The sequence below is a fragment of the Crocodylus porosus genome, unplaced genomic scaffold (genome assembly GCF_001723895.1).
Source record: "Crocodylus porosus isolate Cpor-Errol unplaced genomic scaffold, CroPor_comp1, whole genome shotgun sequence".
Taxonomy (NCBI): Eukaryota; Metazoa; Chordata; order Crocodylia; family Crocodylidae; genus Crocodylus; species Crocodylus porosus.
Genome location: NW_017728949.1, coordinates 62,244,580 through 62,263,765, shown reverse-complemented (window position 1 = coordinate 62,263,765; position 19,186 = coordinate 62,244,580). Strand labels below are relative to the sequence as shown.

Below are 19,186 nucleotides of genomic sequence, written 5' to 3'. Positions count from 1 at the left end.
TGTACTGTCCCTTGAAGGCCAAAGCCCTCATGTTCAGCACTGCAGGGTTCAGTTTGCTTGTGGTGGTTTTTGCAGCATTGGGGACTCCCTTTTCTCTGCCATGTGGAGCCAGAGGAGTTCTTGGTTCCTCTCCCTCCACAGGACTGGACAGGGTCAAGTCAGAAGCAGAGCAAGTATAAGTTCTGCATCCCTATACTGAGGGCAATTGTTAAGATCCACCCTGGGTATGATTCTAGAGAGTTATAATAATAAATAACTGTAGTTCAACACGGGAGTGTCCAGAGTGTTGTTGCTGAACTCGCAACATATCAACCACTGCCTTTCTGGCTTCGTTGTAGGTGAGCGGAGCATCTAGGCAAGCATGAATGGCACGTGGCCCCGGTGGCTGGGGGGACATGGCTGTACTGCCAGTGGGAGTGCAGCAGTGGTAGTGTGGCGATGGTAAGCACAGAGCTCCTGCAGATACTGCCAGCATTGTCGGGGGTGCAGTGGTGGTGGTGACCGGGGCGATCGTGGACCACCTGCAGACGCCACCAGCAGTGTCGGTGGCAGGGTGGCAAGCGGCGACTGGGTGTCTTTTTCCAAGGGGTCCACTGCCACGCTCAGAGGGTGCATGCGCACCCTCATGCTCCCCCTACATGTCACCCCCGTGGGCAAGGCATGCTCGGGAGCCTTTCTCCCTGACAGCACCAGAGATTTGGTGAACTAGTGGCAGGATTCAAAGAGCTCCACTAAAATAACAGTGGTTAAAACCAACATCAGGTTTTCCACCCTTCCTTTCCTTTGCTCACAGCAAGCCTCCCAGTCAGAGAGGGTGGGAAACACATTGTTGTTTCTTTGAGTTGCTTTTTAGGAAAGCACGTGATAGAACTTTTTAATGTGGAAGAAGCAATCCCTTTCATCTCAGGAGTCGCAGGCATTTCAGGTGCTGCTGAATGCAGGAGACAGGGCTGCGGCAAGATCCTTATCTTACGCAAAAAATAGGAAATTCAAAAGTCACGTTCTTTGTGCAAGGGCTGCTTGAACTTTGAACACAACAGGAGACTTAAGTAACATCCTGAGCCCAAGTCCGGACATGCATACATGTGAAAAGGGCAAGGGAGGGTTCCTCTGTGACCTGAATAAGCAGAGGGTAGAAGCCAAATGGAGGATACTGTGTTGTCAGCAGTGCCTCTGAGGCACTGACAGTTTTAAAAAAGCGTTGCGTCCAAAATTTCTGCTGGCAACATACTTTGCTTCATGTAGTGACATAGACATTGCAAACCAAATTTCAGGCTTCATTTATAGTGTGGCTAAAACAACATCCAGGAATCTCATTACAAAGCAGCAAATCTTCTAGATCAGTAATTCTCAGCTGGGATGCTGAGATCCTTTTAAGAGTGCTGCAGGTTGCTGCATGATCTTAACCTTGTTCAGCATGCAAACACCTACACACAATTCACAAAATAAACCCAGAAGTTTATTTCCTGAGTTCTTTGCAACAGTAAAATTGCTCTATTGTTCTTCTTCAGTCAAAAAATAAGGCAAAACTAAGAGCTGGCATTTTCTGTAGGTGCGTTGAGTCTAAAGACATTGAGCACTAGTGTCCTACACCAGTATTGCTCAACCTTTTGGCCCCTTGGGTGGGATGAGTGGCATGGTACCAGTCTGCAGGCCAGATTTTGCCCTATGTACCAAGATGCTCTTGCACAGGCAGGTCAGGCCCTGTGCCGCCAGGATCCTGTCACATGCACCTAGATCAGGCCCTGTGTACTTGGATCTGGCCTTGTGCCACCTGGATTCTGCTCCGTACACCCAGATTGGGCTCTGTATGCTCAGATCCTGCCTTGTACTGGTCCGATTGAGCCCCACATACCTGGATCCCTCCCTGGGCTGCCCTCTCCCTGCACACCTGATCTGGTGTGGAGAGCCAGGGCTCCCCATGGATCTGGACATTTGGCTGCAGGGGAGGGACAATTAACACCATCAAATTTTCAGACCTGTGGGGATCTGTGCTGGCTGGATTACGGTTCTACGGGATGGATCTGGCTGTGGACCAGGCCTTGAGCACCGCTGACTTGTAGACACCTACAACATGATCAAAAGTTATAGTGTAGATGCCAACTAACTTTGTACCTACATCCAGGTTGTAGCTGTTATGTAGAGAAAGTCATATCAGGAACTTCTTCCTGCATCTGTGTAAGCCAGGTAAGAGGCAAGACTGAAGTACCTCTGTGTAGTGCCAGAAGTGTGTTTGTGACAGCCTACGCACCAGGGTTTTACTGCCTGCCTCTGAGTCTGGAGAGCATGTATTGTTGTGGGGAGGGTTTCAGGAAGAGGTATGTGATCGACAGGACACAAACAGACCAGCCAGTCTGCTATGACTTTGCTTCAGCTGCAAACCTCTTTTCATAAGGGGATGGATGGCTTTGCTTCACAAGTGACTGAAGTCACAGCTTTAGGCACTGAAAAATTTCATAGATTCCATAGACATTAGGGCTGGAAGAGACCTTGGAAGATCACCAAGTCCAGCCCCCCGCCCAAAGGGCAGGAAGACAACTGGGGTCATAGGATCCTAGCACGATAAGCATCCAATTTGCTCTTGAAGGTGTTCAGTGTAGGTGCTTGAACCACCTCTGATGGCAGGCTGTTCCAGACCTTGGGGGCTCAGACAGTAAAGAAATTCTTCCTTATGTCCAGCCTGAAACGGTCTTGCAGGAGTTTATGACCGTTCGACCTCGTCATCCCTTGGGGCGCTCTGGTGAACAAACGTTCCCCCAGATCCTGGTGGTCACCCCTGATAAACTTACAGGTGGCCAGATCACCCCTGAGCCTGCGCTTTTCTAGTCTAAAGAGCTCCATGGCTCTCAGCCTGTTGTCGTAAGGTCTGTTTTCCTGACCTCTGATCATGCACATGGCTCTTCTCTGGACTCTCTCAAGCTTCTCCACATGCCTTTTGAATTGTGGAGCCCAAAACTGGACGCAGTACTCCAGCTGCGGCCACACCAAGGCCGAGTACAAGGGGAGAATGATGTCCCGGGATTTGCTTGAGAAGCATCTATGGATGCAAGCCAGCGTTTTGGTCGCTTTACTAGCTGCAGCATCACATTGAAGGCTCATGTCCAGTCCTGTGGAGGGAGAGGAACCAAGAAAAGGAAATGAGATTGGTCAAGCAAGACCAACCCGCAACAAACCCGTGCTGGCTAGCTCTCAGGACGTTGATGACAGCCAGTCCATTAAGGATGGCCCCTTTAATAAACTTTTCTAAGATCTTCCCTGGGATAGAAGTATGGCTCATGGGCCTATAGTTAGCTGGTTCCACTTTCCTCCCTTTCTTGAAGATAGGCGCCACGTTGGCCTTCTTCCAGTCTTCGGGCACTACACCAGAGCGCGAGGAGTCCTCAAAGCTCTGTGCTAGTGGCTGGGCTATGATGCTCGCCAGCTCCTTGAGTACCCTGGGGTGTAGACTGTCATGGCTGGCTGACTTGAAGGTATCCAGCTTCTCAAGGTGTTTCTTCACGAGGTCAGCATTTCTTTTGTCCTCTACCTCTGCATAGCTGCCCTGTGAAGAGCTCTTTTACTTGCACTGTTTTTTGTTGCATAGAGAGCTATTCAGGTTGTCAAGCATTAAATCCCCTAGAAGGGCTAGCTTCAGAGAGTATAGCCTCCCCGGTATACGTCCATAACAGTCCCACGCAAGAGTTTTGTACTGCTAATGTGTCCCTTGTGCACAAAGTATGGCACCGAGTAATGCTAAACAGAACTGAAATACTGCATAACTTAAGCGTGCAGGAGGTGACGGTAATAGTGAAAAGAGGAAGGGAGATGTTTTATAGATAGTGTGGACTGCTTCCACCAGTGAGCCGAGTTCTGCTTTCTGTTACAGTTACAAATCGCTGTAGCTACTCAGGCTTTACCCTGGTGTAAATGGGAGCAGAGTTTGACCCATTGCCTGAAACTGAGTTTGGCTTAACTTCATGAAAATTAAGTAAGGCAATTTTGAAAAGATGGACAGCTACTGAACATTACCATGAGTAACTAAAGGCCTTGGTCTACACCAGAAACTCTGTAAGCAGCAAAAACAAGCCCCTGTGATCCTGTCTGGCAGACACACTGGCATGATTTCAGGCATACAATGGAAAGCCCCAACCCCAATAGCACAGATCAATGATGTTCAGAGACCCAGAAATGCCACCTGGCAACCTCAACAATGTAAAAGACCGTGGGCCATATTTTCTTTGAATTATACCTACACACCCACACTGGCCAGTTTGCCTGGGAGGAGGCGGTCATGGGTCAGTGTCTGGGTTGTTTTAGGAGAAAGGCTGTTCTCTTAACTATATTTTCCTATCAGATTTTGTGCTCGCTCTACCTTGAATATTTAAGAGGATGATTTTATATGTTAAACAATTGATGAGTGGAATTTGGCCTTGCAAGTATCATTCTGTTTCTGCTTTATCATCGTCATTAGCTAGAGCACCTGGGAAATGAAGACTGTTTTCCCTCACTATTAATAGACTAAAATGTTAGTTGCTCTGAGTAAGAGATTAACTGTAATAGTCAATCATTAAAAACAAAGGCATCGAGCACTACCAACAATATCTACCCATCAATTTTCTCATCAATGAGTAACTATCCAAATCGTGAGGACTCACGAAAAATAACATTCACAGTATGATGAAGGTGAAATAAGTCTCTCCACCAAAGGCAAGGTCTTTACCACTTCAGCTAAAGGATTCGTTCCTTTAGTGAACAACAGTTGTAGGCTCCTCTCTTTTACATGGATCAGCTACTAGAAGAGGGCACTATGCAATTAGCCATTGTGCTACATCTGGTCTCTGCTAAAGGTAATTATTTTTTTTAAAACCGGAGAGAAACCTGCTCAGTTGTTTGAGGGTGAATGGGAAAAGTTATGTCTTTTTTTTCTGCGTACAAATAATGAAAAGTCATTCAATTTTGAACATGTCAAATTTTGAATGTGGATAGGGCACACACTCAAGGAGGTTGAGTGCAAAAAAGCCTCATCATCTATAACTCCTTGTTTCAGAAGAAGTCAGGGATATTGGTGGATGCTGAAGTTCAGGTCTTGTGTTTTGTTGTTTTGGCTTTTTTTAATGAGGAGATAATAAAGAACTGCAAATCTGCTTGCATATATGTGAAAATAAAGGATGACTCATTTTTAGTTGCATTGTTGGCTACTGCCTATGGGATTGGATATCTCTATAGTGCCACCTTCTGGGATTACAGGGTGCTGCAGGCAGTAACATCAAAGTCTACCCTATTTTTTTGAATGGAAAGCATGTGAAAACAAATCTGTATTCATAATCTTGTATTTCAGGGCCAACATCCAGAAACACCTGGATTGAACTGATGGCCTTGTTCTCATGTTTGACAGACTTCAGGTTACAAAGAGGCTAGTGGAAACAGGTGAAATTTTTTATTTCTTTTTATATCTGTTGCTCATAAACAGAAGGAAACCAAGGTGGGGAATAGCATTCTTGCCTTATTTGTTCTTATTGCACCTTTCGGATAATTTGATTGGTGTTGGTATGTCTTAAAACATGAGGTTTTTCATTAGTGTTTCAGAAATCAAGCCTAATTTATAATACCTCCATGAAACATGAGGACAGAGGTTTTTTGGCAAAGGTTTTCTTCAGCAAAAAATTCTTGGGTTCACAAAATGTAAAAAAAAAACCTGCATGATCAAAAGTTGGCTGTACTGAAGGATACAGCTGTACAAATGCAGAACAAAGGAATCCTAAACATCTTTATCCAGCATGTGCTGTTCAGGAACTACAGCACACATTATAGTGGAGAGCTCTGGTAGGCTCCTTTTAGTACGCTTTTTACTATGGGAAGGAATTAAAGTTTAAATTTAGATTAAAGTTGTGCAATTTGAATGTAAAGGTATTATGCCAGCAAAGACAAAGATGTTATGAATGTTACTTAGGTCCTCCTAGAATGCCAGAGGACAAGCCTGCCCTCACTGGGGATCAGGCCAGCTGTTAGTGGGAAGCACCAGCTTCAGTTATTAGGGGATAGAATTGAGCAACATATTTTGGAGTGGAATAAATTATCCCTCGATATTCTTGTTCCTGTGTTACGTCTGCACTCACTTATCTCAAGTATTTTCAACACCACTTAGTTGTAAGATTTGTAGAGAATGCCGTGAGTGTGATGAGACTGGTCACATGCAGAACTGTTTATGCAGAACAGCCTTTGGACCCTGGGGGCTCTGATAATATGGGATGTGGAGCAGAAGTAGCTATTTTTGATCCTAAAAACACCCTTGACAGAGGCTTTGCTGAACCAAAGCCTTTTCTGCCCTTCTAATTTTCATAACTCTTTTAAGAAATGTTTGGATGCTTATCTTGGTGGGATCCTTTGACAACAGCTGACTTCCTGTCCCTGGGTCAGGGGGCTGGACTTGTTGATCTTGCAAGGTCCCTTCCAGCCCTAATGTCTATGAAATCTGTAAGTAACAGGGTAAATTCACAATTTTACCTTGTCCCTTTCCCCTCCTACCTGCCCAAAAAACTTTAGGAGTTAAAAAAATCATATCCTGGGTACTTTTAGTTTGGCTTTTGCAAAAGCAAAATCTGATCCACAACATTATTTTAAAATATGCAAGTATTTATATCTTGTTTTCCCAACTATTGCTCCTTCAAAGTAGTTAGTGGGAGACAAGAAAAGATAGCTTTTTCTCACCATCTGGAGGAAATTAATACTTAGCTTTAGGTACATTGCTCCTTCATAGTCTGAATTAGGTTTATTTTAACAGTGCAATGGAAGCTGCCATTTTACAGGGAGAAGTCTGTTCCCACAGATTACTTGGTGTGTGAAGGAGAGCTAAGAATCTCTTAAATGACTAGTTTTACTTGCCCATTTTCATGCACCCTCTCTGGTATTTCATTGTGATCAAATCTGGCAGCAAGTTATAATACTTGCTTGGGAATCCAATTTTCTGTCAGATGCATTATTCAAGTTGCTCACTAGGGGGCATCAATTGACCAACAAAAACCAGCTTTCTCTGACAGCCCTTCTCCTAAAAGAATACAGGTGACACTAATACTAGAAGAGCATTTTATAAAGGGTTGCAGTTAGCTAAGGTCCATTACTTGAACTTCAGTGTCCTTGACAGATACCACCTGAGTGATAGCTTGATCGAGATGCTCATCCTGTGAACTCAATACTGAGACCATAAACAGCCTTGGGCAGATCATCCAAGAGCTACACGTTAGGAGGGTTTTTGTCACCAGGGAAAAGGATTCCAGATTTCTGCCTAATTTCCTTTTCTATTTAGAATCTCATCATACAGGGAAGAAATAATTTTCCCAAGTCAGTGGGTCAAAGAAATAATATAAACAGTAGTCAACCGTCATGCTGTTTTTATGTGAAAGGTGGGAGCAACCTCTATGATACAATTTAGATTTTTTTTTTTAATTTGAGGGCAAATAATTTGAATACTTGCTGCCCACATATTGACTTTCTTGTAAGCATTTAAAATTCTTCCCAGGCTATCACCCTCAATACTGAGCAGCAGCATGTTTATTTTTTTTTTGGTCTTATAGTTGTGCCAACTTATCCCTATTTTGCTAGGCAGTAGGGTACACATATGCAATGCTGCCCCAGGAGGTTTACAGTCTCTTCCTTTAGTATATTACTTTAACTTCTCTTTCTAATTATATTATTACAACATGTACAAGGACACAAAAAAAAAAAACCCAAGAAAACAAATTTAAACCAGGTCATTACAAATTTTATGAGAAAAAAGCTGTATGGGAAAGTTAGTAAAATTCCATCTGGCTGTTTTTGAGGAATGAGTTGTTTTTGGTGTATTTAAGAGCTGTTCCAATGCTGCTTTGGCATTCAGTTAAATAGTGTAAGAAACCTGTGGCTTTGTAGGCTTGTTGTTGTGCTACATGACACGACCAGCTGGGACTTTAAAATGATGTCAAGGGAAACTCAGAATGTCCTCCTGCAAGCAGACCACTGTTAGCAGGGAAAAAGGAGACTGGCCATGACCTGCAAACAGTATATGGCACATGACACACAGTTAAGCAGTTTTGTTTCTGTTCCATTCGTGTGAAGGAGTCTATCATTATTACTCATTATCTGTACTGTGGTGAGGCATGGAGCGTTCAACCTCCCTGTGCTAGGTACTGTATATACATTCAACAAATTGAGTCCTTGCCTCAAAGAGTTCACACTCCAAACAGAAAGACAAACAAGGTAGGCAGAAATAACTAGTTGTATAAAGCAGCCAACTGTTTTGAGTTTTCCAGGATGGTCCTGAATTTTGGCTTTGGCTCCTGATGCCGCAAAGGGAACATCTCTGAAATGGGATTTTTGTTCCCAGTTTGGCAAATTGGTCCTGCATCAGCAGTTTCCTATGCTTGGCAATAGCTTTTATTAGTTCTACTATTTAGTGGGGAAGAGATGTTGGGTAAGTGCTTGGGGACAAAATGGCAAAAAAAGGGTACCAAGAAGTTAAAATCTCACTTCTGACACCAGTGTAGCAAATGTGTAGCCACTTCTGGTTTGATGATTACAAGGATCCTGTACTTTGCCCATGCACTATTTCCTAGCACCAGCAAGGACAGAACCCCTTGTTAGAGAAGCAAAAATGAGAGCCAAACGAACAAAAGGAAGCTCTCCTTTAACTGTTAACAACATAGGGCCTGCAATGCCACGAAACTGTGCTGATGCTATTTGGTGGAAAGAACCCGATACACATACATTCACACCAGTTCACTGCAGTGATTGAATTATAAAACCTCAAACTCGACTCCGTTTTGGGGCATGCAGATGCCTCTGAGCTGTTTGAATCCATCTGAATCAGAAATATATTTGGAAAGTGCCAGACTGTGTGCTCAAAGCCTGTATGCTTCATGTAAAATGATCTGTCATGCTGCCAGGCTCCAGATATACATGTACATAGAAGATCATCACCCCCTTCCAGCTCATTCACAGGTGGTGAACCAATGGAAAAACATTTAGGACCATTTGGACCAAGGCTCTTCTGTAGGAAGCCATAGGGATTTGACTCAAAACACCGTAGACTGCACCGTTTTTTGTGCTTTGACTTCCTTAGAACATTGACACCGACAAAGCACTCGTGCTCCTGCCCATGTCTTGTGTCTGGTTTCTACAACAATGCTCTCCATGTCATTTTTCCCACTATGCTTCTCCATCCCATGCAGTTTCTTCAGAGCATAGCAGCTTTTTTGCATGATGATTGATTTTTGATTTATGACCTGGAGGACTGGGGTCAAGATTGCTTTGTACAAATGCAGAGGACAATACCATCCCTGCACCAAAAGATGCGACAGTCTAAAAAAGACAAAGATCCCCCAAGCAAGTGATCTGCCTGGCTGGCTGCTAATAGTCACATCACCTATTCGTTATATGGTAGTTGCTCATTATTTTGCTGTTTGTTTAAAGTGAGATACTCAGTCACACCGCTTGCCCTCAGCTTTTCTTGCTCCCACGCCAATTTGGGTGGCAGTGGTACCCTCTGTACCCCTCGCTTTCAATAAACATCATCTTCCGTCCCTATAAATAAATGAGGTTGAAGGCCAGGCAGAGCCAAACTCATTCAGGAAAGCATCACTTTCTGCAGGCGACATCCTGCTTAGAAATACATCCATCCTTCTCGCTACAAATAACTGGTTCACTGGAAACAGCTAATGTCCTTCTCTGCCGCAGGTTTTGGTTGTGGATGTGTTGGTTTAAGGACATAGGCAGGCAAGGTGTTTTGAGTAGAGGTGACATCCTTTATTACATACCTGTTTTATTCAATATCTCAATTTGAGGAGAGGTGATATCTTATTAGATATCCCTGTTTTATTCACTAAATCAGTTTGAGTAGATGTGATATCTTTTATTAGGTATCGCCGTGTTGTTTGAGATCTCCGTTTTGAGTCAATGTGATATCTTTTACGAGATAGCTCCGTTTTCTTCGGTATCTGTTTCAGTAGATGTGATATCTTTTGTTCAGTAGATGTGATATCTTTTGTTCAATATCTCCTTTTTATTTGAGAGCTCCGTTTGAGGAGGGGCGATATCTTGTATTAGATACCACGATATCATTCGATATCTTGATTTGAGTTGTTTATTCAACGTCTCAGCTGCTCTAATACAAGACATCCCCTCTCCGCAAAGACCCTGCCCTCTCCTGCCACTGGGGCTGTGGGTGAGCTGGGCGGGCCTCAGTTCCCCGTCTGCAAAATGGGTATAAGGGCAGTGCTGTAGCGGTAAGGACACAACGAAGCAGGAGGGGCACCAACGGCCCCTAAGGGAACGTGTGAGGTCGCCTCGCCCGGCATCAAGATGGCGGCGGCGGCGGCTTCGCGCGCCCCGCCCCCCCGCCATGGCGGATCGGAAGGGGCGGGGCGAGCGGGCGGAAGGAAGGTGTGGGGGCCGGGCTGGCCGCGCCGGCGCGGACGGGGGGCGGCTCCTGTGGCTCCGGCCGGATCCCGCTCCCGCCATGCAGGGGGCCGAGCCGGGCGGTGCTGCGCTGCGGCTGGCGGAGACCGAGGGGCGGCTGGACAGCCCGGGCCCGCTGCCTGGCACCAGCAAGAGCAGCCGCGGCGGGGGCAGCGCCAAGGGCTGGCAGTACAGGTAGGGGCCGGGGGCGGGGCTGGGGTCGTCCCCCGGCCTTCTCCCCGCTGTCAGGCCTTGCCCCCACTTCGGGAGCTCGCCCCCGCTCCCGTGGGGGCTCCGGTCTGTGCCATGGGAGCCGAGCAGGCCGCCCCTCGCACCCCCAGTGGGGTCTGGCCTTGTCAGTGTGGGGGCAAGGAGGTGTTCGGAGGGGTCTGGGTCCCACTTGTTTCCAGACCCGTTTTGAAGTATTCGTGGCTGTTGTTAAAAAATAAATCATTTCTTAAGTGTTGTTAAACATCTGCTGCTCTTATTTTTGTTGAGTGCATCTCTTGGATAATGGGCAAGTTGGTGGCAGGTTTCACGCCCGTGAGCCATGGCTCTTACGGGGAGACTTCCTGGCAGAGCCCATCGTTTTTTGACTGAAGGAGTCGTTTAAACTATTCCAGTGCAGCATTTGGGTTGTGAACGCTGTGGGGGGAAACCTGTTTGTGTTTTCCCATAGATTTCATAGATGTTAGGGCTGTTAGGGACCTTGGCAGATCGCCGAGTCCAGCCCCAAGTCAGCTGGGGTCAATGGAAATGTTTTCGTCAGTTTTTTGTTGTTGTTTGAAAAATTTGTTCTCCTTTTACCACTTCCCAAGACCTAAAGTTTGGGCCGAGTTGGAATGAGTGGCGGTTCCTTTTGAAAGTGTCACCCAAACGTTTCGCAATGTGTATTGAAACCATATGTTCTTTACTTGCTGTTTATAGCTGAAATCTGGCCCTTCCTCTTTCTTCTTCCAAAATACATTTTCATCCTTCCTCCAATGGAGCCCTTTCATTTACTGGGTGTTCAGGTATACAGTAAGTTTCTACCATTCTGAAAATGTGCTTTAATAAAGTGCAGGATCAACTAAATGGTAAACAAGGGGGTTGGCAAGAAGGGGAAGACTTCCTTACGCAGATATTGTCAGCTGGAAAGCAGGTCAATAAAAAAAACATCCCCAAGATCTGAAAGTAATTTTGGGTGGTGCACTTGCCCCCGAGACTCCCCATCCTGTGTGCTTTGCTGTCACATTCACCTTTCTCTTAAGTTTTTCTTCTCAAGTGCTTGAGTGCTGTCTGTGCTGGGACCGTACGTTGAAGTTCTAATGCTTGTATGAGCCTGAAAGCTTGCAGGAAAAGATCATTTTTTTGCAATTTCTTAGTTGGTCTAATAAAAGGTACCATTTCTGAACCAGGAGTTCTAGAGTTATGCATTTCTTTTTTCACTCAGACCAACACAGCTACCAAATACATCCCTGAAACACTTTGCTACATATCTTTTGTAAAAAGTAATAGTGTTGTGCATGAGGCATTCACAAATAGGGCAAGCAGCTGACTCCTTAAATAGCCAGCTGTCTTTCTGGCCTGGTAGAGGACTTTTTGTTTGTTTGCTTGTTTTGTGTTTTATCTTCCTTTCTGACATGTGCAGATGGGAAACTATTAGAGATTTTGGTTTCCTTTGGTATATATTAAATTATGAAAGGTCAAATTGGAGCAGCATGGAGAGCACCAGTGTAGGTCCCATATCTTCTAAGGCTTCTGTTTAGGTTTTTAACTCCTGATGATTTTAATGGGAGGTGGGTGCTAAAATCCCTTCAGGATATAGGTCCTAATCACTCAGTAATTTAGCACGCCACAAAGGTAAGCCCCACACCCTCCCTGAGTGCCATTCAGCCCCTTCTCCTGCCTGATCTGTTGATTTGCTTTCTGCTGACTATCCTGTGCTCCTTACTGAACTGTTGCTCTGCTTTCTGCTCCTTGCCCTATTTGCCTCTGTGTTCCCTGCTCCCTCCCTGATCTGCCTCCCGTCACACACTGGCTGCCCCTATCGCTTGTATCACATGCTGTAGGTCGGCCATCCCTGCAGCAGTCTGTCACAAATAGTATCAAATAGTGAAGGTGATATTTTAAGGAAACCCTGTAATCAACCAGCAATAGGGAGTGTCACAGCTCTTATGGGAAGTTTCCTGGTGAATCCCATCAGTTACTGGTCTCCTTAGCAGCCCTCATGCTTCAGGACATAATTATCTTTAAACTTTTTTTAAAATTCTGTCTAATATAGCTGCATGTGTGTTTCATGTGAGTATCCAATTCTGTCAACTCTTGACCTCAGTGATATTTAAAAAGAATGTAATATAACATGTCATCAGTTGTTCTCTTGTTTTTTGTATTGTGAGAATTGAGGGTAAGTGAGGCTGATTTGCCTTGTCTGTTTTATGCACTTCTTGTATCCCCCTCATTCAGCTCTCGTCTAACTGAAAGTCATTGTGTGGGAATATTTCACACTTCTAATCATTTTCACTACCTTCTCTAAGCCTCTTCTATGTTTGCTGTATGATTTTTGGGATGCCAGTCAGAGTGGAACACAGTATTCTATCAACGAGGGCATTGTTTTTAACAATATAATGAGGACAGTGCTTATGACTGAGGACATTGCTTATGACTTAGGTAGTCATTTTTAGTTGACTACTTATGCACTGTGAATGTTTACATTAGCAGCCCAAGTGATGGCCTGGTTTAGTTTCTAAGGGTCTACAGCGTCTTCCGGAGTCCTGAATTACATTGGAATAGTTTAAATTATTCCTTCCAATATATTTTCCAAAATACATTCTGTGCCTTGTATTTCTCAATATGTATTTTGCCATAGTGTTGGCAGTTCATTTAGCTTCAGCAAGTTTCTCTCCTAAATTTTCTATTGTCTACAAAATCTGACATTCTGCTGTTTGCTTCTTTTTCTAGACTTGAGCATTGATAAATTTATTAAACCATTTGAATACTAATATTAATACAGCTATAGGGGGCAATTCACAGTTAACCATTTGCCATGTTGAAATGGATGATTTATGCCTACTGTCTGTCTTCTGGGTCTCTTAACCAGATTTTTAAAATAATATACCTTTACTTCACTCTCCATAACTTGAATGGCCTATTTTAAGAGCATTTGTTGAAGAATAAAAAAGGTAATTTGCATAGAAAACCAAATTACATAGGAAAAAGGTCTTTTAAATTCCAATAGCAAATCTATTGATAGATTACAGTTACGGTTTGTTTGCTAACTGCTTATAATCAAATCTTAGACTTCTTGCATCTCTACAGAAAGTTGGCTCGCATCACAGAATGATGTCACAAATCACACCCCATTGTTTTAGATCAAGAAGTTCAAGACACAGTATAGAAGCCTAATCTTACATGCACATGACACAAACCAAACTGGTTGATCCTTCCTGTCAAACTAGGTATTATCCAGCTACAGGACAGATAAATGAGTCACCAGGTATTTCATACCCAAGTGCTCCAGATAAGAAATCACAAAACTGAAACCAAAATCTGGGGTGCAGCTGTAGTCTTAGGCCTAGCCTACCTTTCAGATGTAGGTTCTGTTATAGAGGATTGTCTGGCAAGGGTAGCAGTGGGAGTACACAAGTACTTCTGTTCTACCACGCAGTATTTAAAAAGTACAAAACCTGTAAATAAGGAACCTAGAAAGACTAGTGGATCTTGGAACATGTCGCCAAACAAACAGGTCCAGAATTTTAGATCAGAAAAGACTTGAATACCAGATTTTCTCAGACTACTGAACACTAAACCCTGAATGCCACTCTGGCAAATTAAAAAGAAATTCTAACACATCCAGTGGAATGGCACCAAGGACACACAGTTCTACTTTCATATTCATTTTTGCCAAAGACTTTTAAAGTTCAAGTAAGTTATATCTGCTGGCTCTCATTTATCTGCTAAATTTATTGATGAGTTAAAAAAAAAAAAAAAAAAAAAGGTCTAGTAAATTAGAGAAACATGATTTTTCTCCCTAAGAGAAGGCATGTCTGTTTTATCACATTCCTCTAGGTACTTAAATGTCATGCTTTATTGCAATTTCAGTCAGTTTATCTAGTATTGAACAAACTTGTAATGATCACTATCACTTTTAGTTTAGAAGTGTACAGTAGATGTATGGCAGACAAGGTAACATTTGTTCCTTCTACCGGATAGCTGAATTTCAGGAGAAGATTATATGCAGTTGTTTGCTACTTCCTTATAAAGTTTCTTGAAGATTCATTTTTTTTGGGTCCAGTTTAAGACCCTTGGAGAGCCCTGTCTTCCAGGAAATGTTAGACACTCACTCAGTCTTGGGCAATCAGGGCTCATAAGATGCCTCAAGCTCAGTTGCAGAAGATTTGAAAACTTAAGATTTAAAAGCACGCATACCCAGTCAAATACTTAATTCCTTTAATAATAAACCTTGAATAAGTGGAAACTCTGTCTCACGTGCATCTGGGCACTTTCCTGTCATGTTTTCTGGCACTCTGAGGTGCTTTCTTAATGTCTCCATTGTCCCCTCTCCTTCTCCTGTTGGCAGCTCTGTACTGTCTGCTACAGCCTCAATCAGCCTTTGATTTCCCTTTTCAGGTCTGCGAAAACTTGCTGCTTCTCTCCACATTTTGGTACAACACCATTATGCAAAAGCGAACCTAAAAAAAAAAAAGTAAATGCCAAGTGAAGGCTGATTGAATTGATTGATGCAGTTGCACAATAGTAATCTCGAGAGCAGTCTCAAAAGCACCAGCCGCACCTCTGATGTGTAAATAATAAATCACTGCATGCTGTTGTGGAGTTACAGTAGGACAGTGCTGCAGGGAGCTGCCTTGGTCATGGGAACCTGAATTAGCATGCCAGTTGTATCCTGTTTGCCTGCACTCATTCTGATTTGTTGTACAGGATGTCTGACTTGGTGAATGGCTCCATTTTAGATTTCTCTGCATGGAGATAATGCACTGTATTTATAACTCATGTTTACAAACAGTGTTAAAAACCACTCAACAGTCCTTGCTCATGCCAGTTATTGAGTTTACAGTGGCCAGTCAGGGTTAGATTCAGGGAGTGACTCTGGGGAGGTAAATGTGAGACTAGGGGCGCTCAGATTATCAGTCAGATAGGATGCTCCTGGGTGCAGATCCTGGACTGCAAGGAAGGAAACCTGTGTTCATTATGTAGGAGAAAGGAATATCTGTCGCTTTCCACACTCCAGCTGGTCGGTCCTGTTCTGCTCTGGTTTGAGCTGCATCATAGCATAGGGCCTTGAAGGAGAAAGCTGTAAAGCCTAGCGGGGCAGAAATGGCATAAGCCTCCCTTGAGTATATCTTAGACTGTTTGTCTTAATCCCAATGCTAAATTTCAGTGGGGAATTTTATCATGGCTATTAGATATCAAGTCCCTTATGCTTTGAATTGTTCTATGTGGAATGAGCTTCTGCAGGAGTGAAAGACCATCCAAAGGCAAGTTGGGGGCTGGGTAGTGTTTTGGGTGGGGGGTGAATGAAACTTGCTTTCTTATATAAACCCATGTAATTAAAAATTAGTTACAAAAACACTGCACTGCACAGACAAGGTGGCAGACGTTAGTTATGTTGCTGATTGCATTACCAAGTGCTCAGCTACTATGGTTAGGAGCAGAGTATGGAGACCCTGTACAGAATAGCACCGTTAATATAAAAATTAGGGCATGAGTACAAGGGCAGTTGCTTTCCATAAAGCTATTACCAGTCACGTTTTCTCCTTCACCAGAGCAGACTGATCTTATAAATATGACTGGTAGCCTTTCTTGTTAAGTTTTCCTGCGACTTGTTAAAAGACCCTATTTTCAGTCACTCATATTTTTGCCAAACTAACTAATTGGATTGAAATGTTCAGTGCTTGGTATTTGCCTCAGGGTGAGTTGCTTTTTGAAAACTAGCCAAAACAGTCCAGGCAATGAGGCTAAGGGGAAAAGATGTTGTTGGTACATGTTTTAAGTATTTGGGAGTCTTTTACCTGAAAAATTGTAGTGCTTTCATGCTTTGGTGCAGCAAACTGAAAATTTGTCAGAGATGGTATTTTTGTCAGAGCTTTAACTTCTATAACTTCTACCCAAATTTGGCCATGTTGTAAGTCTCTGAAAAACTGCAGTTCACACATGCTTAGAGTCCAATAGCTAAATCCTCCAGAGATGCTCTGGGCCAGGGCTGAGTGGCATTGCCTGCTTCAGGACATGGGTACCTGAACCGAGTCTCTCCTGTTTTCTCCCACCTTTTGGGACTTGGGCAGGAGGACTCCACGATCAGCTGTGGAGGGGACAGAAACCTGTTCTGTATGGTTGGAGGCAGTATAGATTAAGGCAAATTTATTGGGGGATGGAAACTGGTACTGAGTGCTATGTGGGAAATGGAGATCGGCTGGGCAAGAGACAATGACAGGACTGGGAATGGGGAAGAATTTCTGGGGAATGGGTAGAGGGGTCTGTGCCCAGTAGGCTCACTCTCCTCCAAAGCCTGAGGATGGAGTTTCCCGAGTCTCACCATTGCTGTTTTGCCCGCAGATATCAGTGAAACTCATTGACGAAGCGTGCTTTACTTCTCCTTGTAGTGCTGGGGGGTGCCCTTTCATGGCTCCACGAGGTAGAGCATGGTGGTGGAGTTGAAGCTGTAAGCTGATGACCCGTATGGATATTGGTACAATCCTATGTGTTAACATTTCCATTTGTACTTTTAGAAACCAGGGCATGACCCAAAAACCTGAGACGAGCAGAACTAAAGCTGTAAAGATGAGCTCTGAGAAGTTGGCACGTGCCAGAATTTGGGTTCTTTGTCCAGCCTTAATTTATCTGCCTTCTGCAAGTGCTTTTCAATACAGTGTTTAAGCACCTGGTCACATAGTGTTTTCCTTACCAGAGCCCTGTGTCATTCAGGCACGGAGTGAACCTGCTGAGCTGATGAATGAGAGCTGTGCAGGAAATGAGTCCTGCTTCATTTGCTACAGAATCTGCAAGTTATGCAGTGGGTGAAGGCGTGAAAGTGCAGGAAAGGGAAACGGCCACCTCGTAGTTTAGGCAGTGAAGTGTTACCCTGGAGAGGAACTGGATTCTCTCTTTGGTTCTGCCAAGAAGTTTCAGTTTGATGCTAGTTAACTGGTTTTAAGCCAAACTTATCGTAGGTGGTCGTTCACTGTTTGTTTCTCATATCTGAGTGTTTCATTTGATATTCTTAGAGCTGGTTTGTGGAAGTGGTGGGCACATATAAGTGCATATGAGTTTGATGGAAGATATGATTCTTGAATGTGTGAAATGCCCAGGACTCTGAAAAATGAGGTCCAGGTTGTCTCAAATTGGGCACCTGATGATTAGTGACATGAAGGTTGGAAGTATTTCTGTCCATCAATTCCAGTCTTTAAAATGGGTAACATGTTTTTAGAGAAGGACTTGCACTGTAGTGCTGAATGATGAGAAAAAGCTTTGTTAGAAAATGTAATGCTGTTAGAGGAAGCTGTACATAAGATGTGAGGCCACCCAGTGAGCAATGATGAGGGAACAAAATGCTGACTAGCTGCTCGTTGAGTAACTGCTACCCATCCTGTGTGCTTAGTGAGTCTAGGGTACCGCGGTCAAGAAAAAGAGTACGAGATCATGTCCTTAAAGACGGATGGCCTCAATACTGGCACTGCTTAACTTGTGCATGTATCTCAACCTTTGATTCCTTACCGTGTTTTTAATATAGGTTTTCCACTTAAGTTTTTTTGGACAAAAATTTTTAAAAGGGTATTAATTATTCAATATTCTGATGCATTGCAGTCTGTTGTAAATAAAGTTGACTGTTGCATGCTCGAAAGCTAAGAACAGCACATGGAAGATGAAACTCAAATCTGAGATTTTTTGATGTTGAACCATATCTACGCTGTGGCATTGAACAGAGGGGCAAACATCACGCTGTTGTTTAGCAGTTGAACGTAGACGAAAAATGCAGTTGTGAAAAGAGACGTGTCAAAGCCGCTTAGTAAAACCATTGTTCTGGACTACATATGCTAACCTAAGAATGTTTTACAGAGTTTTGTTGTGTTGGCTGTTTGTGTGACTGGTTCTTAAAGTACTTGGAGTCCATTACTTTTGAAAGTGAAATCATTTTTGTTTGGCTTCAGGAACACAGCAGATTGTAAATCTACATAAAATACGGTGATGTAAATGAATTATTCTGGATAATTTGCTGCACAGCCTGCTGTGGGGGGAGGGCTGCCAGCATGGGGAGATGGCTGCTGCCCCCACCTTCCTTTGCTGAGTGACTGAGAGCTGACCATTATACGGCCCCACCCCTACCCACCAATCAGTGCTTGCAGCCAGTTAGCAGAGAGGGGCAGGTCTGCATGACAAAAAGCCCTCACAGCCAATCAGTGGTGAGGGCTGGGACTACTGGGGCCCCTTGGCCAAACAGAGGTGGGGGGCCTGCTGTGCTCAGCCTGTGGATGTGGCCGTCAGTCCCATGATTCATAGATGTTTGGGTCAGAAGGGACCTCAGTAGATCATTAAGTCTGATCCCCTGCCCTGGGCAGGAAGGAGCGCCGGGGTCAGATGACCCTAGCCAGATACAGTATTCATAGATGAAGTTTCAGATGAGTTTAATTGGTCACCCCATAAGTTTCATTTGCACGATAATACTGTAGGCATTAAGATGCATTCCTTTTCCCCCAGGTCTTTGGAGTTCAGGTGCCATGTCTTAGGATTCCTCCTGATATGTAGCAGTGTTTCAGACTGATTTGCCCTTTCACTGGATGTAGAT

At 43.9% G+C, this 19,186-nt stretch overlaps 1 protein-coding gene across 2 annotated transcripts in view; it reads left to right on the top strand.

Moving 5' to 3' along the window:
• The first annotated feature begins 4,661 nt into the window (after positions 1-4,661).
• Positions 4,662-19,186, top strand: part of OSBPL11 (oxysterol binding protein like 11) — a 75,404-nt gene continuing 60,879 nt past the window's right edge. Inside the window, exons 1-2 of one of the 2 annotated variants that reach the window (XM_019553933.1) lie at positions 4,662-4,826; positions 5,318-5,406. Coding sequence is in view for 1 of the 2 variants with exons in the window: in XM_019553932.1 (XP_019409477.1) it covers positions 10,469-10,602 (134 nt within the window). In the remaining variant the exon portion in view is untranslated. Of the gene's footprint in view, positions 4,827-5,317; positions 5,407-10,413; positions 10,603-19,186 lie in introns of those variants that run through there. The other variant, XM_019553932.1, reaches the window with a different exon arrangement.